The sequence below is a fragment of the Mirounga leonina genome, unplaced genomic scaffold (assembly GCF_011800145.1).
Source record: "Mirounga leonina isolate KUSES-001 unplaced genomic scaffold, KU_Mleo_1.0 Mir_153, whole genome shotgun sequence".
Taxonomy (NCBI): Eukaryota; Metazoa; Chordata; class Mammalia; order Carnivora; family Phocidae; genus Mirounga; species Mirounga leonina.
This window is the reverse complement of record NW_023270387.1, coordinates 24133080-24158695: the sequence shown is the minus strand read 5'-3', so window position 1 is coordinate 24158695 and position 25616 is coordinate 24133080. Positions and strand designations below refer to the sequence as shown.

Below are 25616 nucleotides of genomic sequence, written 5' to 3'. Positions count from 1 at the left end.
CTTGCTGCCCAGTTCAGGAGATATTTATTGACCTTTTGGCTATGTTTTGAACAGAATTGATAAAAACAATTCTAATTTAAAGTGTGGGAAAATGAGCACTGAAATGGGAGTATCAGAACCTCAGTTCTCTTCCTGCTCTGCTGCTATTTTGTTTTGTGATCACTACTTGCACCCTTTTTTTGTAGTCAACCCAAACATGTGGGAGATGCTATGTAGAAATGAATGCAGGTCGTCAGTGTACAAGAAAATTACGAGATCAGAGAGGGTCAGGCTAATGAGCTAAATGTAGATCAAATTGAAAGCCACATATTTTCCCCATAGAAATAATATTTTACATGGTGGTTAGATTTTAGGTAGATTTTTAAAAAGTATTTTTTTTTAAAGATTTTATTTATTTATTTGAGAGAGAGAGTGAGAGAGAGAGAGAGAGAGCACAAGATGGGGGAGCGGGAGAGGGAGAAGCAGACTCCCTGCTGAGCAGGGAGCCCGATGTGGGACTCGATCCTGGGACTCCAGGATCATGACCTGAGCCGAAGGCAGTCGCCTAACCACTGAGCCACCCAGGCGCCCTAAAAAGTATTTTTAATACAGACTTATAAAGTGAGTAATCCTGGACAAATTATTACACTAAGCTTCAATTTCTTTACCTGTAATATGAGGATTATAATAGCTCCTACGTGTGAGAATTACATAATAAATTATAATTAATTTTGTAAGGCCCACAATGTTTGGCAATTAAATAAGTACTCAGTGTATGTTTACTGTTATTATTACTACTTTGCTGCTAGAAAAATAAGCCACTTTAAAAATATTTTTCTTGAAAAAGATGCATTCTAATTTCAGATTCTTAAACTGTCGCGAAAATTCCTTTTCCTCTTGCTGCAGTGGGGTTAGGAACTCCCCTATCTCTTGTCTTCCTTTACCTCTTGGTGATTAGAGGATGAAGACTCAATTAGTTGTCAACTACTGATGACGACCCCTGTGGTTTAGGTCAGAGACTTGGGTCCTACAAAAGTTTGTTGTGGAAGTGAAGTCTGGTCAGGTTTCAGGCCAGTCGGGGAAAAAGGAGTTAAAGCAGTGGTGGTCTTCAGGAATACGGAATCCTCTCAATTTTTGGTAGCTCTCTTGATTGACTCTGCTGTGTGCCTTACGTGCCCCCTGCTATTCACTACCTTACGTTTCTGCTAGATTTTCATTAGCTACTGAAGAAGGGAACAGAACGCGTGTTGATTTTGAAGTTAAAAACTTTTTTTGAACTGATAGCAGAGTCAAAACCGTGAGACCTGTAGAAGGTCTTCTTTGGTGCAAAGGTCAGGTTGGTGGGCTCGAAGGCTCTCACTGGCGCGGGGCTGTCTGGGGATGTACGGTTCTGCAGTGGCCCCAGGACTAGAAAAGGAGATTTCTTGAGTGAGCTTTTGTTGGTCAGACTGTCCTCAGGATTCTGTGTAAAAGTACTGCTTACAGTTCACGTTTTCATGTTTGAAAGGACTTGAGGAAATGAGGCAATCAACGACAGTAATGAAGGAGCAGAAGAAATGATCAAAAGGAAAGGTGATGGATTCATGAAACACATTAAAGGAGTTAGATGTGTTTAGGAGAAAAAAAGACCTAAATACTTAAAATAACATTTAAAAATCTGATTCTTTGCTGGGGGCATATAAAAGACTATATTAAAATTAGTTATTGTTTTGCGAGGGTGATGTGTGCATGACACAGTGAAAACCTGTCTCCCTGTCATTGGTCTTGGCTAGCTATGTTTTTCCCTTGGAGACAGCAGCTGTCACTGGTGCTGTCCTTCTGTGCATATTCTGCGTGCGTAGTCCCATGTGTTTCTCCTTCCTCTTCTTTGAAAATGTGAATGGGAGCGTTTCATATATACTGTTGTCCACCTTTACCTCTTTCTTCTTTGCCTTAGTAGCGTGCCTTAGGTTTTGTGTCATGTCATGACCAGTGGGGCTGCCCTTGTGTTTCTCATTTGCCCAACTGTATAGCATTCCATTCTGTGGCGATTCCATAATTTGATTTTCCAGTTTTCTGTTAAACGAGCAAGTTAGGTGGTTTTTGCTATTCTATTTTGCTGTTATAAAGTTTACTGCCATGAATATTTCTGTTCATTTCTTATTTCCACCTGTGAAAATAAAGTAATTTCCTAGAAAGGGAATTGCTGGGCCAAAAGATGAATATCTGACATGTCAGTGGTTGGTACCAATGTGGCTGTTTTCTGAGTAACAGTTGTGTTGTTGCCAGTGTTATAGATGCTATACTTTTCCCTCATTTCCCAGCAGGTCATTTTATTGCTGCCATGGGCGTCTGCAGTTTAAGTGATGTGTAAAAATGTTGCATGCTTTTGTTTGATCTAATTGTCAAGGTCTTTTAACCTTAGAGTATTTATTTATTTTTTTTCTTTAAAAGGCCATGGACAAGCCTGGAGGCTGTTACGTCCCATTTTGGATACCTGAGCAAGGTGTATCTGGCAGTTATTACTGCAGGGAAGGGAAGATGGGTGTAGTATTAGAAGGCATGAAGTTGGGCAGGTCCCTACAGCATGCTTGTCTTCTCTCTGAATTGTGATCCTCCTTAACTGTGAAGTCTGTAACTGTGCCTCTCATTGTGGTTGGCCCAGGAGACTTTTACATATACTGTTAGCCTTTCTGGTTTTCTGTTTACCTTTCTTAATTCTGAAATAGTGAAATAAGAAATCCTGCACTTTGAAAACTTATTTTCTCCACTTATTAACTGGAGACTCGAGTAGAGAAAAATAGTTATTAAATCAATAATTAGTGAAAAATCACCTTCATTTGGGTTCTGAGTTTGATTATGTAGGTCACAGAGCCTGAGGCAGTGGGAGGGGCCTGGGTGTCACTGGTGTAGAGCAGTCAGATGCAGTGAGTGTGCTGTATGTGATTTCCTGTCTTTACCCCAACTGTAATTAAAATAGCACGTAGTAGACCGTGGCCCGGCGTGATCACATATCACTGTGTGTCAGCCACACGCTTGGGCATACAGAAGTAGAGCTGAACACCTTGAACACTGGTGGTGGTCTTTATTCCATTCCTTGAGGTTTAAATTTTTTGAAAACAAGATGGAGACTGAAAGTGAGAGTAGCACTTCAGGAGATGATAGTGTCTTTTGGTTGGATTCTGAAGTTTTAACCGAGATGACTGGCAGTGAAGGGGGAGAGAGGGAAGACAACTTCAGGTAATTATGTAATTCACAGTTCTCTCTCTCACCTTTGTTCCTCTGTCCACTCCCTCCACCCCTGCACCTGTTTCCGATCCTTTCTGTTTTAATCTCTTTTCTGGTAAGACTGTTTTTTCTCAGGGGGAAGGTTTGCAGCTGAAAAGAACAGGTTTCTAGTTGTATATAGCACTCTTCATTCCACAACATGCCCTGAGCTTATTAAATGCATTTTAAATGACTTGTTAGAACACCAGGAAGAGAAGTAAGTGTTAGACAGGTTTTGTAGTAGCATTTCAGGAATTTCAAGTACAGACTCATAATGAATGAACTACCTACCACTCCTTCCTGTGTCTTATTTGCACCTAATAGATTTGATCTGAATTTGAATGTAATAGGTTTTTCTTCCTCTTTTTTTTTTTTTTTTTTACTCAAATGCCCTCATGTATGTGCCCTCATGTGCTTGGATGCTTTTGTTGCCTTATTCATGTGTATGAAACATTTTGACTATAAGTACAAATTAATTATTTCATGGCGCTGATCCCTACTCTTGTCTCTGACCTTATATCTCACTCTTCTTCCTCTCTTGCGAATCTTTCTTGGTATTGAATTTCTACTTGTAACTTCATAACTGAAGTGTTTAGGGAATGCCTCCTGACTAAGCAGATCTCAAGTTTGGTAGCACTAATGAAGAAAGAGGTCTTATCCAGCTTGTGGAAGCAGTGCCATTGGTTTATTAATTCCGTTACAAATTTTAGAAGGCTTTTTTTCCAAACAGTGTTGGCAGATTCATTCTTTTGGAGTTATTAAATCATTTCTAGAAGTTTGTTCTACGTATTATCAGTGCCACCCACATGAGCAATTAAACATCTTTATAATTTTACCTATGAGTACTTGGGTAGGTGAACATACCATTATTTACATCAGATCTTGTCTTTATGTTTAATGTTCAAAAAGAGTCTCTGTCGGGGCACCTGGGTGGCTCAGTCGGTTAAGCGGCTGCTTTCGGCTCAGGTCATGATCCCAGGGTCCTGGGATCGAGCCCCACATCGGGCTCCCTGCTCGGTGGAGAGTCTGCTTCTCCCTCTCCCTCTGCCTGCCTCTCTGCCTACTTGTGCTCTCTCTCTATCTCTCTGTCAAATAAATAAATAAAATCTTTAAAAAAAAAAAAAAGAGTCTCTGTCAAGTTAAAGAATTTCTTTATCCACAGATTTGACTTTTAAAGTGTAGGATAGGGGTGCCTGGGTGGCTCAGTCGGTTGAGCATGCAACTCTTGATTTCGGCTCAGGTCCGGATCTCAGGGTCATGAGATTGAGCCCCAGGTCGGGCTCAGCACTCAGCGGGGAGTCTGCTTGAGATTCTCTCTCTCAGTCTCCCTCTGTTCCTCTCCCTGCCTGTGCTCCCTCATACTCTCTCTCTCTAAAATAAGTAAATAAAATCTTAAAAAAAAATAAAGTCTAGGATAAATGGCAGAAAGGACTGATTATAAGGAAGTCTTGGTAACCCACATTTAAATTTGCCTCTCAGTGGTTAAAATGAATAAGTGTTTTAAATTTGTAGAAAAGTTTAATGCAAAGTATGAAAATGAACTATTAGCATATGAAATTCTTTTTTTGTATCAACTTTCTCATTCTTCCCATAGTTTTATTTGGCCTTTCTTATTTGAGTAAGCTTCTCTCCCAAGATACACTGATGTTACATATATTCTTTATAATATGGTCAGTGTCTCATGGACAGTTAGAAAAAATATTTATTTTGTCGGTATTAAAACTGTTTGACTTGGTCTTAAAATTATAAAAGTTCTTTTGGGGTATTAGTCAAAGGAAGAAACAGTCTGGACTTTGTTGTTGTAATCGATTTGGTACTGTTGTCCCTGATTTACTTGTTAGGCAACAGGAGCCTGTCTGGGGTTTTCTTATGACTGTTAAATTTAAAAACAAATCTGTAGAAGATTGAGCTTTCTTTTCCTCAAGACTATGTGATAGCATTTTCATCCTGAGAAACTGAACTCTAGTGTTTGCATTGTTTTAGGGAACCATGATACAACATAGGGCATTGATCCTTTTTATAGTGATATTTCATATCTGAATGTCATCATGGCTTTCCCAGACCAAATATGTCTTGGAGATTTGATCTTGCTTTATTTGAAAGTGCAAGAAAGAGATCTGAGTAAGGCCATATTTCATGTAGTGTTTCTCACCTATTCAGCAGTAAGACATGAGGAAATATGGCCGCACAGTGCTTTTACCACATTCACAGCAGCGTTCCAGCTAAAATGCCTAACAGAAAAAATGTGTGTGTGGGTGTTGAAGGTGAAGGGTTGTATGGTAGGAGTTGCAGTTGTAACCTTGGGAGAACCAAATAGTAGACTCCGTGTTACGTATGAAAATTGTTTTAGTAAAAGCAGTTTAGTAATTAAGAAAATATACAGAAAAGTCTTAATGTGTTTCTTTAAAATCTGTACTAATATACATTAAATCAAACTGTCATTGTTTACATTCTAGTTAATTTCCATTTACACACACACACACACACACAGCGAGGGCAAAAGATTGTGTACTGTTCTTTTTCTCTGAATGGTTTCTATTCTAGGTTTTAAATTCATTCTTAGAAAATAGCATTGTGTCATTTGAGACACCATGACTGATGAAGCCATACCATACTGTAGGTACAGTGTAGGTTCGTGGTGCTTCCAGCTATCATCTGCTTTAGGAGGAAGCACTCACAGATGGGCATTCATGTTTGTCCAGTAGCTTTTGGAATGGCATTTATTTTTAGACTTGGTTGGAAAAAAGGATACTTTTTCTAACATTCTAGCACTGTGGGGAGTTGCCCAATCTCCTTCATAGCAATAGTTCAAACTTGTCTACCACTGACTCACAAATCTCTCATTTTCTGATTTCTAATTTATAGAGTGAAGTTATTACCTACCATTATCACTATGTTAAAATAGTTCTTTGACTAGAACATTTAGAGATTATCATAGTCCTTAGAATAGAATAGTCCTTAAGGATCATGAGAAGAGCCCTTCTGTAAATAAGAAGGAGGAATATGAGGCAGAAAAGGAAAAGCAGAGATGTTTTAATTATTTTAAGAGGGTGCCTGGGTGGCTCAGTTGGTTATGCGGCTGCCTTCAGCTCAGGTCATGATCCCAGGATCCTGGTTTCGAGTCCTGCATCGGCCTCCTGCTTCTCAGGGAGCCTGCTTCTCCCTTTGCCTCTTCTCTCTCGCTCTCTCTCATGAATAAATAAATAAAATCTTTAAAAAAATTATTTTAAGAAAGAAAAATTTAATTTTGGAGTTATCATATGTAGTGTATTAAGCCAAATATATTATGTACAGTATGTCACTTATCAATCCTATAGAGTAGGTAATATTTTTCCCATTTTCCAGATGAGGAGATTGTCACTCAGAAAGTCACACATAGACCACATTGTAGGTATATGGTAGAGCAAAATTTTGAACCCAGGTGTAATTGAATTTGAAAGTGAAATATTTAGTTGCTAAATGTTATTCTCTGGTAAGTAATAGCTTTTAAGAGACTTTTAAGTTGACATCTTAGTTCTGAAATTCCTTCTTATGAAGGGATTTTGCACAATGGTGATGTATATACAATGAACACAAAAATAAACTACTAATGCATACAATAAATGTGATCTTTTAGAGATATGACCTCTAGGACACCTAGCAATTATTACTAACCCTCGGTCATGAAAGGTCGTGGTTCTTTGGCATTTAAGGTTAGAAATGTCTATCATATAATCTAGTTTAGTCTTTTCTAGTATTATTGACAGATATATAGACTGGCAAGTGTGACATATAGTTCGAAACACAGAGATGATATAGTGCATAATTGAACAACATCTTTAAAACTGTGTACTTTTATTTTAATTAATTAATTAATTTAGAGCATGAGCAGGGAGAGGAGCAGAGAGAACGGGAGAGTGAAAATTCCAAGCAGAGTCTGCAATGAGCACGGAGCCTGAAGTCGGGCTTGATCTTACAACCTGGAGATCATGACCTGAGCCAAGACTAAGGGTCTGTTGCTCAACGGACTGAGCCACCCAGGTGCCCATAGAACTGTGTACTTTTAAAATCAGTCTGTAGATGCCCAGATCTTTCAATCAGATCTTTGCTTGTATCTCCATAATAATGTGATTTTAAGTGAGAAGCTTCTAACTTTAGTTAAACTAGATGACTTGGTGAACAAACTTTAATTTTTTGCAATGTTTTTATTGGTTTATAGCATGATAAGACTAATAAAAGTTCATATACGTGATTGGTTGGTTGGTTGCTTTATTAATTTTCTGCCTTATTTGAAATGATACTGTGAGTTAGAAGATACTGCAGAAATCCAAATAGGTAACAATGGCTTGGAATATGGTATTATATTTCTTCTAGGTTCTTGCTTTTTTCTTTTAAATCTAGAATGATTTATTTTGATTGGCTAAATTTTTCTGGAAGCTGTAAAGCCATTTCACAATTCCCTGCTTTTAATACCATGACTGTTTTTTTGTCGTCTGCAGAAATTAATGCTTTTGGGATCCCCAGTCAGTGTTTTTTTTTTTTTTTTTTTTTTTTTTTTTTTTAAAGTAGGCTTCATGTCCATTGTGGAGCCCAACACAGAGCTTGAACTCACGACCCTGAGATCAAGACCTGAGCTGAGATCAAGAGTCGGATACTTAACCGACTAAGCCACCCAGGCGCCCCTCCACCATCCCAGTCAGTTTTTATGAGCCTGGAAGGATAGAGAGGTAGCATTAACAATTACCCAATGACATATATTACCAGTATCACAACCCAGGTCTATTTTATAGTATGTGACTTTTCATAGGCATTTTACCCTTTAATAATCTGTTATATCTGCTACCAAAAAAAATGTGTATATTGTAAAAAAAAATGATATTCTGTAACATTGGATTTATGATCTAGAATATAGATTAGCCCTTAAAATATTCTTTCAACATAAAATACAATTTTCCCCAAACTTAATCTTACCAGTGTCACAAAGATAATAAATTTAATTGTGATCCTCAAAGTCTGATGTGAACATCACTTAATCTCAGAAAATTTTATGCAGTATTGGAGTCTAGCCTTTAGGCTGTCTTTATAATCTGTGAAATAAATCTGTCTTAACCATGAGGCATGTTAGTACAAGGCTTTCTTGGTATTTCAGTAATTAAACTCTTTGGGATGGAATCCAAGGTGAACCTTTCTTCTATCTATCTGTATGAGTTTTTTGATGTTTAAGAAGGGCCTTAGAGTACAGAAACTATATAAAACTATATGAAAGTTCCTGGCTATCAGGTTATTTATTTAAACATTTAAAAACCATTTTTTCCTTCACCTTTGTATTTAACTTAAACATTAAAACTCCCTTAAGCAGTCATTTGCATGTTCAGACTTAGTAAATGAAGATCTCTGAAACATACAAAGCTCTGTTTATAAATGTGATATAGTCAGTTCCCTTAAAAAAAAAAATCAAGTGAAAGCCTAGCAAGACTAAAATCAGAACAAGCAAAACCTTTCTAGATATTTAATTTTAGAAGATCTGATACACTTTTACTTACCATTAATGATTGGCTTCCCTTTCCATGCTTATATTGAAATATGTATTTTCTTTATTATTTGAAAATCAAAGAATTTCTTCCACTTAGGTGTGCTGTTTTTTTCTACCATGCTTCTCTTTTCTTCTCTATCTCCCCTCCTCTTAAGATCTTCAGAATACTGTTCCATCTTCTTTCTCTCAGTCCCCTTTGGATACTCTTAAATTTACCATGATTTTACGCTACCAGAAACCCTAGTTTTTTGCTAATATGTTTTAATGTTTTTGGTCATTTATTCAGATTTAATTATATGTATCATTGCTTAGTGCTTACTGTTGTTTCCTTCTTATCATCTGCCATCTTAATGTGTCTCTTCTGGTTCATTTGTTTCCTGGTGGATATTTTCTTGAGTAGTTTGACATAAGTTCTGTGAGCGACGTATTCTGACTTCTTGCATTGCTCATGCCATTTTCCCCCCTTTTCTTTCATAGGTAATTTGTACTTTCTGTCTGAATGCTTGTAACATTTTCTTTTTATCCTTAGTTCACATGTATTTTATCATCAGTTCTTCAGCTTGGAGCTCAGTGACTTTGAATCCATAGATTCAGACCTTCATGTTAGGACAGATTTTTTATTGTTACCTATTATTTATTTAATTGTTGCCTCTCTATCTGCAGTAATTGTCTCCTTGTGAAACCTATTTCTTGCATGTCAAGTCTCCTTAATCTGTCCTTTACTCATGGTATATTTCTCTTTACATTTTTATTTTTTGTTTTGATGTATTTCTTGTACTCGTTCTTTAGGCCACTAATAAAATCTTCTTTAATCTTCCAAATTCAATCTGAGTAGGAAAATAATTTTAAAGTGTTGTTTTTCACATATAGATATAGCATATACACTGGCACATGTAAATAATACATTTATGCTATTGTGTTTTTCAGCTTTGTGACTTTATTCATTCTGTACATGTGCTATTTGTTCTGACTGAACAGAATTTATGCTTTCAACTACTAAGCTAGATATCTGCCCTTCTTTGCCTCCAATTTTAGTAGTCCCATGATGCATATAGCTTCTCGTAGGTGCAAACACCCACATTTAGGAGCCCTAGTCCTTCTAATTGACGGTTTAATTTCTTTACAGAGTAATTTTACAGTTTTTATTAATTCCTTGGGGGCAAATACCTCTTTTGTTGTGGAGAGAAGTGGGAGTGTAGCCTCCTTCAGCCTCTCTGTTTCTTGTTTGGTTTACCAGTCAGTAAGATCCCACTTGATTTTTGTCTTCCAGAAGTTTATCAAGATCTCTGGCCTGCGGATTCCACCCATATCATTCTGCTGAAGATTTATTTCCTTTTATTTAGCTTTCAGAGACTTTTCGGAGACTTAGGGTCGGTTTCTTAACATATGTGCAGTCTTGAATTGGAAGTCTACTGGTACTTTTTTTCATGACTTTTGAGAGGAAACCTCTGAAGAGAGCATTCAGTGAGGCAGAATCTTGGTGTCTGTTACCCGGTCTAGTGGGTCTCTAGAGATGTGAATGGCTTGTTTCAGTGTCTTCTGCAGGATGTAAAGTGGAAACTTCCAGGAGAAAACAGTCTGCCAAATCTGGAGTGACTGATATGTGTTAATGCATTTCAATGCTCCTATCTGCAGAACAGCGCTATTAATAGTGAATCAGATAGTAACTAGTTAGAAGATGTAATAGATGAAAAGGTGCCAATTTTAAGAACAACAAAAATAAAACACCAAAATAAACTTAATAAGGAACTGAGACATATTTGAAGAAAATATAAAGCATTACTGAAGGACATAAAAGAAGTTTGGAAGAAATGAAAAGATACACCTTGTTCATAGCTGGGAATATTCAGTGTCATCGAGATGTCAGTATATTATAAATTCATGTGATAATAAGAATGCTTTTTAAAAACGTAGACAAATTGATCTTGAAATAAGTTGATCTTGGTTTAATAACTTTGCCAAGGAACTTTGGGAAGACCAAAAGAAGCAAGGACTAATGCAACCAGATACTGTACTATAAAGTCTCTATAATTAAAACCTTGTGGTGCTGATAGCTGAACAGAAGGCATAATGGGATAGAATGGAAAGCCTAGAAATACACTCAAACACATAGGAAGACTTAGATGTGATGAAGATGGCTTCTCAAAAACCGATAGGGACAATGTGTGCTATTCAGTAAGTACTTTGGGGGAAACTGGATACACATCAGTGAAAATAAAAAAAAAAAAAATTGAAGTCCTACCTCATAGCAAGGATAAATTCCAAAATGATCAAAGATATAAGTGTATTAAATGAAATCATAAAAATTTTAAAAGAACACATGGGAAAATTAAAAAAAATAATTTGGGAATGGGAAGGCTTTTAGAGCTATAATTTAAGATGCAAAACCCATAAAGGAAAGAGTTATGAAATTTAACTACATAAAATATAAAACATCTGTATTATAAAAAATAAGCAAGGACAAATACAGCCTGGGAAAAATACTTGGAACTCATATTACAGATGAGGGACTAATCTCTTTAATATATAAAGAACTAAAAATAGATAGGAAAAGACCAACCCAATAGAAACATGGGCTAATGTATCAAAAGGATTTTTTTCATTGTGGAGAATTTGTTCTTCAGATATACTTGCACATATGTAGAAACAACATATTTACAAACTTACTGTAGCATTGTTTGTAATTCCAAAAGATTGGAAATAATTCAAGAATCTATCGGTAAGGGACTGGTTAAATTATGGAATATCTGCACAGTGGAATATCATACAGTTGTGAAAACAGCAGAGAAGCTCTTTATATACTCATATGGAAATTAGAATACTCCAGGAAATATTAGAAAATTACTCAGTGGTGTATAAATATACTTTTCAGGAAAAAGTGGGTTGATAATGGAGGAATAAAACTGTTCTTCCATTTTTTTACACAAAGAGCAGCATATTTACACATTGCTTTCATATTTGTTATGGATATATTCTTAATACATGTGAAAAAATTATATATGAATAGATACATTCATAAAGTCTGGAAGAATATATAAGGTAGGGAGCTTGATGGGTAGGAATTGGGCAAGATTTTTGTCTGATAAAATTATAATACCTATTAAGAATTACAGCATATCTGGCATTTTCAGTTGGAAATGACTACAACTCAATTCTACTGGCTTGAGCAAGCAAACCTCTATTCTATTTTCACCACCAAAACAGCTGACCCCATCAGTTTCTTTATTTTCTGGGAATTCTGGGAATATTGGGTTTATGTAAGCATTTAATAGTGTATATAAAGCAACCAGAACAGAGTTCCTATATTTTAAGTAGCTTTATAATCTCATTTATTAATATTCTCTGAAGGTAGGAAAATATATTACTCCTTATGATGACAGTTAATGACTATTAGTTACAGACATAACTAACACCTTGCATCTTCAGTTTTACAACTTCAGCCATGGGTAAAATAAACAGAACCCAAACTCATTACCTACTGAAAGCTCTTCTTTGTAGTGGAATTGAGTCATATTCTTTCACAAACAGATATAAATTGAGTAACAAACCCAATTCTCTCTTGTCTGTGATAGAGTGTAGATGCCTATCTCTTATTTGTCAAATATCACCACAGGCTCAGACCATAAAATGACTTCCTAATCATTTCCCATACCATTGGGGAACAGCTTATTGGCCATAAGTGTCACAGAACCAGAACCAAACTTAGCAAAGAACCAACAATAAACAAAAACAAAGATTAAGGGAATAAAAGGAGAAAGGTAAAATTCTATTACTGCTTGGAGTTTACTCCAGGGATCAAGAAAAGATACGCCTGAGTGTAAACAGTACCTTAGGTAACACTTCTCAGGCAATGTGTCACTTGGACTTCTCTGTGGAATTTAACACTGTCAAGAACAATTTTTCATAAGCTATGAACAAGATTCATACAAAGATAAAGTGAATATGTTTCAGAGATTTAAATACTTTTTAAATGAGGGAGATGGTAAGGCTGGTTCACACAATTTGAGGAAAGTGTTTTTTTCTCCTTCCTTTTGCTTGAAAATATGCAGGTTCAAATCTGATGTTTTACAGAAAACTCTTGTAAATAAAGCATTAGATTCTTTAAGTTTTATGGTTGGTAATCTTAGCACTCTGTCTTTTCTGTTAGATTTGAAACTATAATGAATCACTGGGTAAAATTTGCCCATAATTTAAAAAGCATGGAAAAAAAGGATCAATTAAACGAATAGATAAGTTTTTATGGATTTGATTCAGTGTTATATGATAAAATGTATATAATATAAACATAATTTTTAAACCTTTTAAAATATGTAATATTTACTGATAAACTTTTTATTTTACACTTTTATTAAGGTATAACTTACATATAATAAAATCCACAAATCATGAGTGTATAGCTTAAAGAATTTGTATAAATGTGTATATCCATGTAAACACAACCCAATTAAGATATAAATTAACTTTAGCATGCCACAAGACCCTTCCCCCTCCTAGTTAATACCTGTTCCAAAGGTAACCATTATTCTGACTTCTGTCACAGTAGATTTGTTTTACCTGTCTTTGAACTTCATGTAAATAAAATTATACATGTACTCTTTCCCTCCCAGCTTTATAGAGCTATAATTGTCATATAATATTGCTTAAGATGTTCAACGTGATGATTTGATACACTTATTTATTGAGATTAGCATATACTTTTGTCAGGCTTCTGTTTCTCAACACTTATGGGATCCATCCATTTCTTGCAAATGGCAGCAATAATTCTTTTTCCTTTCTGTGTAGTTTTATATGGAAAATAGTGCAGATTACTTACCTATTGTATTTGGCTTTCCCCTCCATTATTAAGTGTATGGTAACAGTATGTATAAATATTTGATTTTTGCATTTGACCTTATTTCCTGTGATTTTGCTGAGTATCTTAACACATTGTGTCATCTTCAAGTGATGACAGTTCTATTTTCCCTTTATTTATTTATTTATTTATTTGTTTGTTTGTTTGTTTGTTTATAAGTTAGGCTCCACGCCCAGCATGGAGCCCAAAGCAGGGCTTCAACTCACAACCCTGAGATCAAGACCAAAGGTGACATCGAGTCGGATGCTTAACCGACTGAGCCACCCAGGCCCCTTCCCTTCTAATTTTTATACCTTTTATTTCTTTTTTAAAAAAACTAATACATCAAGTGCAATGTTGTAGAGAAGACATTCTTATCTTGTTCTGACCTTATTGACCATGCTTGTCATTAGGAAAGCATCAGTATTTCACCATTAACTATGATGTTATCTGTGTGTGTGTTTTAATAACCTTCATGTATCTATATTTAGAAAAATTATGACAAGTTATTAAATTTTACCTATTAAAATGACATAATGTTTTTATTCCTTTATTTTAATCATATGGTCAGTTATAGCAATTGATTTTAGAATGTTAAAGCAGTTTGCATTTTGGACTAAAACTTACTTGGACATGGTGTGTATATATATATCCTTTTGTAAACCAGTGGGTTTGATTTGTTACTACTTTGTTTAGAAGTTCTGTAGCTATGTTAATGATATTGACCTACAGTTTTCTTTTCTATTAATGTCTTTATTAGCTTTTGTTATGAAGACTGTCCTACCTCATGGAACAGGTTGAAAAGGGGTCTTCCTTTTATTTTTATACTCTGGAGGAATATAATATTGCTATAATTTATTCCTTGAATGTTGGAAAGAATTCACCAATGAATCCATTTGGGCCTGGAGTTTTCTCACAGATTCAGCTTCTTTAAAGCTATAGGACTTTTCAAAATTATTTGGTTTCTTGTTTCAGTTTTGGTTGTGTTCTTCAGGGAATTTGTCCATTTCAGTGAAATTCACAAATATATTGGAATAAAGTTGTTTGTAATGTCCTCAGAATCTTTTTGTCTATAGGCTTTTTAGTTATAACTCTCTTTTCATTATTTACATTTTGTGTTCTGTTTTTTTTTCTTGTTGAAACTTCCTAGGTGTTGTCTATTTTATTAATCTTTCTAAGAGTCAGCTTTCTATTTCACTGATTTTTTATTTAAACATTTTTTTTCTTCTTTCTACTTTCTTGGAACAATGTGCTATTCTTTTTCTAGCTTTTTGTAATAGAAGCTTAGAACATTTGTTTTCGACTTGCCTTATTTCCAGTAACATGCATTTAGAGGTCTGGAATTTGCTCTGTTTTAGTTGTATACCACACGTTTTAATCTGTTGTATTTTTATTATCATTTAGATAAAAATATTTTCTCATTTTCATTGTGATTTCATGTATTCAATTCATGAATTACTCAGAACTGTGTTTTGTTATTTCCGTATATTTGGGAGAATTTCTAGTTATCTTCCAGTAATTGATTTTTAGTGTAATTCTGTACTGGTCACAAAACACTTCATTCATGTTAAATTCTTTATATTTGTTGAGACCTACTTCATTGTCTAGATTATGTTCTCTTCCTTTCATGAGTGGTTTCTCTGTTGCATGTGATGCTATTTGATAGCATTTTAACCACAGTAGAACGTCTTTCAGAATTGGAGTTAGTCCTCTCAAGTCCTGCCGCTGCCTTATCAACTAAGTTTATGTGATATTCAAAATCCTCTGTTGTCATTTCAACAATGTTAACAGAATCTTCACCAGGAGTAGATCCCATCTCAAGAAACCACTTTCTTTGCTCATCCATAAAAGCAACTCCTTATCCATGCAAGTTTTATAATGAGATTGCAGCAGTTCAGTCTTTAGGTTCTAGTTCTAATTCTAGTTTTCTTGTTCTTTCCACCACATCTGTAGTTACTTACTCCAGTCTTGAACCCCTCAAAGTCATCCAGGAGGGTTAGAATAAACTTCTTTCAGTCTCCTGTTTATGTTGATATTTTGGCCTCTTCCAGTCAATCAGATGAACGTTCTTAATGGCATCTAGAATGTTGAATCCTTTCCAGGCAGAGTAGATTTAGTATAATTCCTAAGGCTCTTAGCATTTACAGAATGGTAAATGAGCACTGGTTTCAACTTAAAGTTACCTGCATTAGCTCCTAACAAGAGAGCCAGCCTGTCCTTTAAATCTTTGAAGCCAGGTGTTGACCTCTGTTGAAATTCTAGATGGCATCTTCTAATTTAAGGCTGTTTTGTCTATATTGAAAATCTATTGTTTAGTGTAGCTACCGTCATTAATTATCCTAGCTAAATCTACTGGATAACTTGCTACAGCTTCTGCATCAGCACTTGCTCCTTCACTTTGCACTGTTACGGAGACGGCTGGCTGCTTTCCTTAAACTTCATGAATTAACTTCTGCTAGTTTCAACCTCTTCTGTAGCTTCCTCATCTCTCTCAGCCTTCACAGAATGGAAGGGAGTTAGGGCCTTGCTCTGGGTTAGGCTTTGACTTTAAGGGAATGTTGTGGCTGGTTTGATCTTCTATCCAGACCACTAAAATATTCTCCCTATGAGTGATAAGGCTGTTTTGCTTTTTTATCATCCGTGTGTTTGCTTGAATAGGAAATGCAAGAATTTTTCCTTTGCATTCATAACTTGGCTATTTGGCATAAGAGACCTAGCTTTTGGCTTATCTTGGCTTTTGACACAACTTCCCCACTAAACTTAATAATGTCTAGCTTTGGAAATAAAGTGAGAGGCATTTGAGGAAGAAAAGGGGTGCTTGGGTGGCTCAGACGGTTAAGTATCTGACTCTTGATTTTGGCTCAGTTCATGATCTCAGGGTTGTGAGATCGAGTCCCACATCTGGTTCTGTGCTGGGTGTGGAGCCTGCTTAAGATTCTCTCTCTCCCTTTTCCTCTGACCCTCCCCCTACTCTCCTCTTCTAAAAAAAAAATTATAAAAATAAAGTGAGAGACCTTTGACTCTTCTTTCACTTGAATACTTAGAGACTATTTTAGAGTTATTAGTTGGCCTAATATGTATATTGTTTTGTCTCAGAATAGGGAGGTATGAAGAGAGGGAGAGAGATGGGGGGAATGGCTGGTTGTTGGAGCAGTCAGAACACAATGGCCAGTTGGTGGGGGGGGGATCAGAAAAATGCATTTATTAGGTTTGGTATCTTATGTAGCCATAGTTAGTGGCACCCTAAAACAATTATAATGATAAAATCAGAGATAACAGATTACAGATTGCCATAACAAATACAATAGCAATGAAAAAGTTTGAATACTGGGAATTACTAAAATGTAACAAAGACATGAAGTGAGCAAATGCTGTTGGAAAAATGGTGCTGATAGACTTCTCAACACGGGGTTACAACAAACCTTCAATTTGTAAAAAATGCAGTATCTGTGAAGTATAATAAAGTGAAGAGCAATGAAATGAGGTATGCCTGTGATAATTTTCCATGTCTTCCTCTTCCCAACTCCTGGCAACCACCGAATATACTTTTTGTCCCCCTGTGAATTTGACTCTTTTTGGACATTTTGTATATATGCACTAATAAAATATATAGTCTTTTGTGTCTGACTTTCATGTAGCATGTTTTAACTATTCATTCTTGTGGTAGGATGAATCAGCATTTCATTCTTTCTGTTTTTATGGTTGAATAATATTTTTATTGTGTAGATTTTTGGTACATTTTGTTTGTCCATTCTTCAGGTGATAAGCATTTTGGTTGTTTCTACTTTTTGGATATTATAAATAATACTGGTATGAATATTCATGTATAAATTCATGGTGGACATATGTTTTTATTTTTCTTGGTTAAATAGTTAGGAATGGAACTGCAGAATTATATGGTATTTCTCTATTTAATATTTTGAGAAACTGCCAAACTATTTTCTACTGTGGCTGTACCATTTAAATTCCTACCTGCAATGAATGAAGGTTCCACTTGCTCCACATGTTTGCTAACTAGTCTGGTCCTTTTTTATAATTATTAATAATATATTTGAATGAATTCTACCACCTTCATACTTATTTTTTAATTTGTCTTGTTCATTCTTTGTACCTTTATTCTTCCTTTCTCTGCTGTCTTCTGGGTTAATCAAGCATGTTTTGTTTTAAAAGATTTTCTCCTCTATCAGCTTTTTAGTTATACAGTTATTTACTTTTATTCTAGTAGTTACTGTAAAATTGCAACATATATCTGACTTACTGTATTCTTTTTGAAAATAGTGCTTATTTCATTTCCCACCAATAGAGAACTACTATATTAATTGACTGCATATGTCTCTCCTACCCTTTGTGCTTTTTTATGTCTGTTATAAAACTTACAGATATTATTTTTATTTTTATGTCAGTTTTTAAACCATTATTTACTTACATTTTCTCACTTTTTCCTTCAGTGTGCTTTTCATGAATTTCTGTAGTTTTGGGATCAGTTTCCTTCAGTCAAAAGAATTCTACTATTTCTTTTATTGTAGGTCTCTTGGTGGCAAATTTTTTCAGCTTTTGTTTGAAAATAACTTATTTTCCCTACTTTTTTTTTTTTTTTAATTAAGTAGGCTCCATGCCAAGTGTGTGGAGCCCAGTGCGGGACCTGAACTCCTGACCCTGAGATCAAGACTGAGCTAATATCAAGAGTCAGACACTTAGCCAACTGAGCCACCCATACGCCCCATTTTCCCTGCTTTTTTAATGGATGACTTGTTTTTTTTTTTAAGATTTAATTATTTATTTGACACAGAGAGACACAGCGAGAGAGGGAACATAAGCAGGGGGAGTGGGAGAGGGAGAAGCAGGCTTTCTGCTGAGCAGGGAGCCCAATGCAAGGCTTGATCCCAGAACCCAGGGATGATGACCTGAGCTGAAGGCAGATGCTTAACGACTGAGCCACCCCAGGGCCCCTAGTGGATGACTTTTAATGAATGATTTTAGAAGATTCTAGGTTGGCAGTATTTTTTCTTCTTACTATGCTGAAGGTTTACTCCATTATCTTTTCATTTCCATTGAAATGTCCTCCTACATTGTTATTGTTGCGTCTTTGAAGTCAACTTGTCTTTTATTCTCTGGCTGCTTTTAAGAATTTCTTGTTTTTTAAGTAGATTTTGAGTATTTTAGTTAAGTTGTGAGTAAGATATACCTAATTTTTTTTTATCCTGCTTGATGTATGTGGGACTTCTTGAATCTCTATTTTGATGACTTCTAGAAGTTTTGGAAACTTTTTAGCCATTATTTTTCAGATATTGCTGTTGTCTTGTTTTCTGTTGCATTATCTTCCTTGTCTCTGATTTGCTAATTTAGACATATCTGAGACCTTCTTAACCAAGTCTCATGTTTTGTGTATTTCTCTTTTTTCTTTGTGTGCTCCAGGGTGGATATTTTCTACTGAGCTGTCTTCTAGTTCACTAATTCTCTCTTTAGTCATTGTCAGTTGTTCTATTAAACCCATCCAATGAGTTACTAATTTCAGATGCTGCATTTTTCAATTTTAGGATGAGCATTTGATTGTTTTTCAGATTCCAGTTGTCTCTTAAAATTCTTAATCTTTTCATCTAGTTTAAAAAATTTTTTATTGAACAAATTAATCATAAATGTTTTTAGTGTTTGATTAAAAACTTGATAAAACTTGGTGAGAATTTAACTGATTTCTTCTTACCAGCTTGTCTCTCCTTGTTCCTGCTTTGCTCTAAGCATTAATTCCTTGTGAACCAGCTCATCGTGGAGATTCCTGTCTTTCTTTAGAGTTTAGACTGTCTGGTTGCCTCAGTTTTCTGATGGATTCAAGAAAAGTTATGATTTCTTAGGCTGTCTTTCTTTTTGTCTTGTTTGGCTGGGAGTAGTGCTTTTTACAGCTTTCACTACATCATAAGCAGAAGGCAGAACTTCATCATAAGCATTTTAAAGTCCCTTTCTGATAATTTTAAAGTCTGAATCAAATGTGAGTCTCTGTTTTGACTTGCCCCCCAATTTTTGCTCATTTGTTTCTGTTTTTTAAAATTTATTTTTATTTTTTTTTTAAAGCATGCCTTGTAATGTTTATTGGATACTAGATTGGATAAAATATTTGCAGAGGATCTGTAGAATATTATTTTCCTCTGAAGAGAGTTATTATTTTTTTCCTGGCACTTCTAATGCTATAAAGTCTTGGTTTTAGGATTTGTTAGAGTTCCTCTATTGCTAGTTTGTCCTTACTCCTAAGGCTTGGCTCTTCTGGAGTTACAAGAGCCCAGGGTATCTTTTCTTTTTTCAATGCTCCTCCATCTTGACAGTGCTTGCTTGCTGACCTCCATCTCTACAGCATGACTGGACTGCTGAAATATCCTGTTGGCTCTTTAGTTGCCTATCAACTGTTTTTGTATAGGTTTCTCAGCACCTTGTCCTACGTACTTGTAGGCTTTGGAATTAGTTGATGGTTTCAGGGGGAATTTCCATGTTTATGGGTTCTTTGCTACATGTATTTTTAGGGGTCATTTTTCACCCTGAAGCCCCATCTGCTTTGGCAACTGTGACTTCCAACCTCTGCCAGCTTAGTCCAGTAAGACTACAATATTATGCTTGGGCTTTATTTCCCATTATTGATTTAGAAAATCTCTTATATGAAAGTAATAATTAAATGTGGAATTTGCTTCATGGGATCTCAGAGAATGTAGCCCCAGAACTCCTACTTGTATTGATTGCTTTCCTGTGCCTTTAGACAAGATGTTTCATATGTTTTGTTTAGCATTCATTGTTGTTCTCAAGAGTGCTAGTTCAATACACTGCTACATAAATTGGTACCATATCCTGGAATTTTACTAATCCTGGAATTTTACTAATGCTTAGCACAGTTCCATTAATTTTGGTGGCTGTTGCAAATCTTTTCCAGGTTCCTACTGTGTTAAACAGATAAAATCAGTCTTATATAATAATTACCACAGACCATGAAGATTACGTAATTATTAACTTTACATTTATCTTTTGGAATAAAAGCGGGTGTTGGGTACATAGGAAAGATCTCTGAAAGCCAGAGTACAAATGGGGAATCAATACTAACCACTAAAGCTCTTAATTAAACTTCAAATCTGACATAATTTTCTATTTTTTGAATTACAGTCACTGGAAGGTTTTCATAGAATTGGGAGTTCTTACCATAGTCTCTCATGTTTTTATATCTAGGAAGATGAAGTCCTCAGTACATTCTGAAGAGGATGATTTTGTTCCAGAACTACATAGAAATGTTCACCCTCGAGAGCGGCCTGATTGGGAAGAAACACTTAGCACAATGGTAAATCAGTTTTATGCATATGTATATGTGTACATTTTACTTATATAAGAGAAGGAACTGGTGAATCCTCATAAACTTTTTTTATGTTGCTTCGTTAATTTATTCAGGAAATATCTATTGAGCAAATAATCTATTCTAAGCAATGTTTTAAACTCTGTGGGCAGAGCCCTGAACAAAACACACAAATTTTCTGCCTTCGTGCAGCTTATATTTTAATGGGTTAGGTGGAGAAGGAAATAATTAAATATATAATATGTCAAATGATGGTTGGTGCTATTGTAGAAAATTAATGCACAGTGGGGTTACAGAGTGGTAGGATAGCGTGGAAAAGGATGGTTGCTAGCTTTATGATAGAGGGGCCACAGAAGGCCTCTGGGAGAAGGTAAAATTTGAGCAGAAGGATGTGAAGGAGTGAGTAGTATGCTTATCTGGAAACATCATTTTAGGCATTGGAAGAACAAGTTAAAGGCTGTGGCGCACCATTAAAAAGTAAGCTGAAAGAAACACAAGTAGGACATGTGGCTGAAATTGAACAAGCCAGGGGAAAAGTAGAAGGAGATGAGGTCAGAGAGTGGTTTGGGTGGATGGAGAGCAGATCATGTAGTTTTTTGTGGTCCATTATAAAGACTTTGGTTTCTTATACTGAGTGAAATGGGAAACCATTGGAGGATTTTTGGCTGAGAAGTGACATGATGTGGCTTAAAATTTTAAAGGAAGTTTCTGGTTTCTGTGAATAGGCTAAAAAGAGGGGCAAAAGAAGAAGTAAGACCAGTTAGAAGGTTATTATAATAGATGAACAGTAATGGTAGCTTGAACTGGAATGGTGGATATGGTGAAAAATGCTTAGATTCTGGAGAGAGTTCTACAGATATAGCCTACTGTTTTTGCTGATGAATGGGATGTTACAGAGTGAGCTAAAGAGGTGTCAAAGATGAATTTTAGTTTGTTGGCGTGTTCAACCTGAAGAATGGAGTTACATTTACTAAAATGCTGGAAAAGCAGTTTTTGTTGGGGGTTGGGTAGAAAAATCCTATGCAGTGTAGTTTTCCACACGACAGTTTGAGATACACATTTAATCCATTATAACTTTTTGCAGTTTGGGTCTGTCAATAAGAACGGTGAAATTCCTTTTGTGAAGAATAAGATTTTACTTAATTGTAGTTAAGTTAATGTTTCTTATCATCAAAATTGAATGCAAATATTCATGTCACTGATGATCTGTAATGAGATTTTACATATTTCATTTTTGAAAGTGCCTTTTCACTCAGGTATTGCCAAATATGGACACCAGTTCATGAGCGTGTGATTTTAATTGAGTCTGTTTGTCTCTTGGAAGGCATTTATAGAATTCTATTAGATTCTTCTCTTGATATTTACCTTTTAGCATAACATTATATTACAAACATCCAATTAAAGGTGAGGTTGAAGCTTCTCAGTTGCAAAGTTAAATGGATTTTGCGGTGTGGAAATTTCCTCTGTACTGATGATCTGAAAAACCTTGCTGGAACTGTAGTTTTAGTTCAGAAAATATGTTCACTGCAAATTTTTGTGGTAATGGAGATCTCCTGTTTTAATGTTTGATAGCTTGGAAAATATGTATGACAGCTCATGATTGTGATTCTAACATTTATCACAGTATGATAAGCTATGTTTTGCTTTTCAATTTTAGGTTAAGTTCATTAAGAAATAGCATCAAATCTGCAGCAAAAACTAATGATGAAAGCTATTTAGCATTCAGTAACTGAGGTTAAAAATAGGTCCAACTGAACTTTTTCTGTTTCACCCATATTTTTTACCAAAATTGGTATAAAGTATCTTAGTAGATTCCACTTCAGGTTGTACTGAATTAATGTTTGTTGAATTTATTTCAGAATATTGTCAGCTGTAGTTGTCCTAGGCAGACTATACATAGGGGCTAATTCTTCAGCCACTTTAAACTCAGTGTTGACTCCTCAGCAACGAAGCAGTATTGGTCACATTTGTTGACTCATCCAGAGTTAAGGAAAACCACTTGAAATCATTTGCCTCATTTTTATTTTTTTTATTTTTTTTATAAAGATTTTATTTATTTATTTGACAGAGAGAGACACAGCGAGAGAGGGAACACAAGCAGGGGGAGTGGGAGAGGGAGAAGCAGGCTCCACGCAGAGCAGGGAGCCCGATGCAGGACTCGATCCCAGGACCCTGGGATCATGACCTGAGCCGAAGGCAGTCGCTTAATCGACTGAGCCACCCAGGCGCCCTACCTCATTTTTAAATTGACTCTTGATTTTGCTCTCAATGCTCTCAAGTCTTCAAGCCTGTATTTACTGAAAGACTATTAGGCTTAAATCAGTTTGTTTTCTCTGGATTTCTTTGCTATAGTCATACATGATTTAATTGATTCACCATTAGTCAGTGGCTTTCCTTGCTCTGCTAACAAATGATCTACTTGGGAATTTACTTTGGATGCAGTCTTGTTTTTATTTTTGTGAAGAAATTCTATGTGATGGCTTATTTACTCTGTATTAGAGTTTTCTAACTTTTCAGGTTGTTGTTTTCCTGTGAGTTGAGAATACTGTGATGAGTGCATGGTTTGGTAATGTTTGATGTATATTCTTTCTTTCAGCACAGCTGTAGTGTCAGCACATAATAAACACAGTATTTTGCCATCTTATTTGATAACGAAACCCACATTCTCCTGTGCCTTAAAAACATGACATTCATAGTCCACTTATCTCTTCTTGGCTTATTTTTTACATGTTGTGTACAAATTGGTAATTTTAAGCACGTGGTATGGTGATACATGTGGAACTTGCAGTGCTGTGGACTTGTAACTCCATAGTGCAGTTTATGGTGTGCTGAGCAGCAGTATGAATTGATGAGAGTGCCTCATAGCTACTCAGCTCTGTCATTGTAACATGAAAGTAGCCATAGATAATACATAAATGAGCATGGCTGTGTTCCAGTAACACTTTATTTATGGACACATATTTGAATTTTATGTAATTTTCACATGCCATTAGATAATCATCCTTCTTTTGATATTTTTCCCCCCAAACACTTAAAAATGTTAGCTTATGGGCTATACAAGAACAGGCATTGGACTGGGTTGGCCCAAGTTTTGGCCCCTGCCTTATGTAATTGTAACTTAAGATGTAAGGCTTTCTGAAACCTTTCAGATAGAAAAATAAATAAAATAAAAATAAAAATAGAATCAAATGGTTCTGTTTTACTTATTATAATATGTTGTTCATATCTATGTTTTAATACTTAATCTCATTCTAGTTAGTTATGGATGTATAACCTCAAAAACTGTGAGTTTTTGAGAAAGGATAAAAATAATCTTGTATTCATCTTATTGAAAGATAAAGTTTAAAGAGGATATAATCATGACTTTCATACAAATATAAAATGAACACATGCCAAGGATATTTATTTAACTCATTAATTAATGAAGGAACCAGTCAAGTGTTACAACTTGATTCAAAGGAGATTTGGTTCAAAGGAGAATTCAGAGTGCCTTACTGTTAGAGATTAATCATGCTAAAATAGATGCAAATGGATGCAAAAACTGGCAAAACTGTTTAGTTCCACTAGACACCATTTGCATTTCTATGGATGGGAATTATTTGTACTATTAGTTTTCTGCAAGTTAACTTCTCTGCAGAGATGGAAAATAGCCTCAGCAAAGACAAGCCCCACACGTCTATCAGATCAATGAATCCCTAGAGGTGCTAGCATCCCATTGAAAACACAGCAGGAAGGGAAGAATGAAGGGAGGGAAATCGGAGAGGGAGATGAACCATGAGAGACTATGGTCTCTGAGAAACAAACTGAGGGTTCTAGAGGGGAGGGGGGTAGGGGGATGGGTTAGCCTGGTGATGGGTATTAAAGAGGGCACGTACTGAATGGAGGACTGGGTGTTAAACGCAAACAATCGTGGAACACTACATCAAAAACTAATGATGTAATGTATGGTGATTAACATAAATAATAAAAAAAAGAAAAGATACTCAATAATCTGGCTCGCTGTTAGTGTGTGGAAACGCAACTGTTTTAATGATTTTGTATTCTGAAACTTTACTGAATTTGTTTATTAGTTCTGACAGACAGTGTTTTGTTGGAGTCTTTAGGGTTTTGTATATAATATGTCATCTAGAAATAGTTACAGTTTTACTTCTTCCTTTCTGATTTGGAGGCCTTTTATTTCTTTTTCTTGCTTAATTGCTCCCGGTAGGATTTCCAGTACTATTTTGAACAGACACAATGAGAGTGGGCATCCTTGTCTTGTTCCTGATCTTAGAGAAAAAGCTTTTAGCTTTTCATCATTGAGTATGATATTAGCTGTGGGCTTGTCATATATGGCCCTTATGTTGAGGTACATTCCCTGTATATCATCCAGATTGAGAATTTTTATCATAAATCGATATTGAATTTTGTCAGATGCTTTTTCTGCATCTATTGAGATGCTCATATGATTTTTATCCTTCATTTTGTTAATGTGGTGTATCATGTTGATTGATTTGTGGCTGTTGAACCATCCTTTGATCCCTGTATGAATCACATTTGACCATGGTGTATGATCCTTCTAATGTATAGTTGGATTCAGTTTGCTAAATATGGTTGAGGATTTTGCATCTATATTCATCAGGGATGTTGTCCCATAACTTACTTTTTAAAGATTTTATTTATTTATTTATTTATTATTTATTTATTTATTTATTTATTTATTTATTTATTTATTTATTTATTTATTT

General features: G+C 35.4%; 1 protein-coding gene across 2 annotated transcripts in view; it reads left to right on the top strand.

The window, feature by feature from the left end:
* Nucleotides 1–2806: 2806 nt before the first annotated feature.
* Nucleotides 2807–25616, top strand: part of ARHGAP32 (Rho GTPase activating protein 32) — a 210687-nt gene continuing 187877 nt past the window's right edge. For both annotated transcript variants that reach the window (XM_035009289.1, XM_035009288.1), the window contains exons 1-2: nt 2807–3198; nt 20769–20877. In XM_035009289.1, coding sequence (XP_034865180.1) covers nt 3083–3198; nt 20769–20877 — 225 coding nt within the window. In that variant the 5' untranslated portion in view covers nt 2807–3082. The remainder of the gene's footprint in view (nt 3199–20768; nt 20878–25616) is intronic.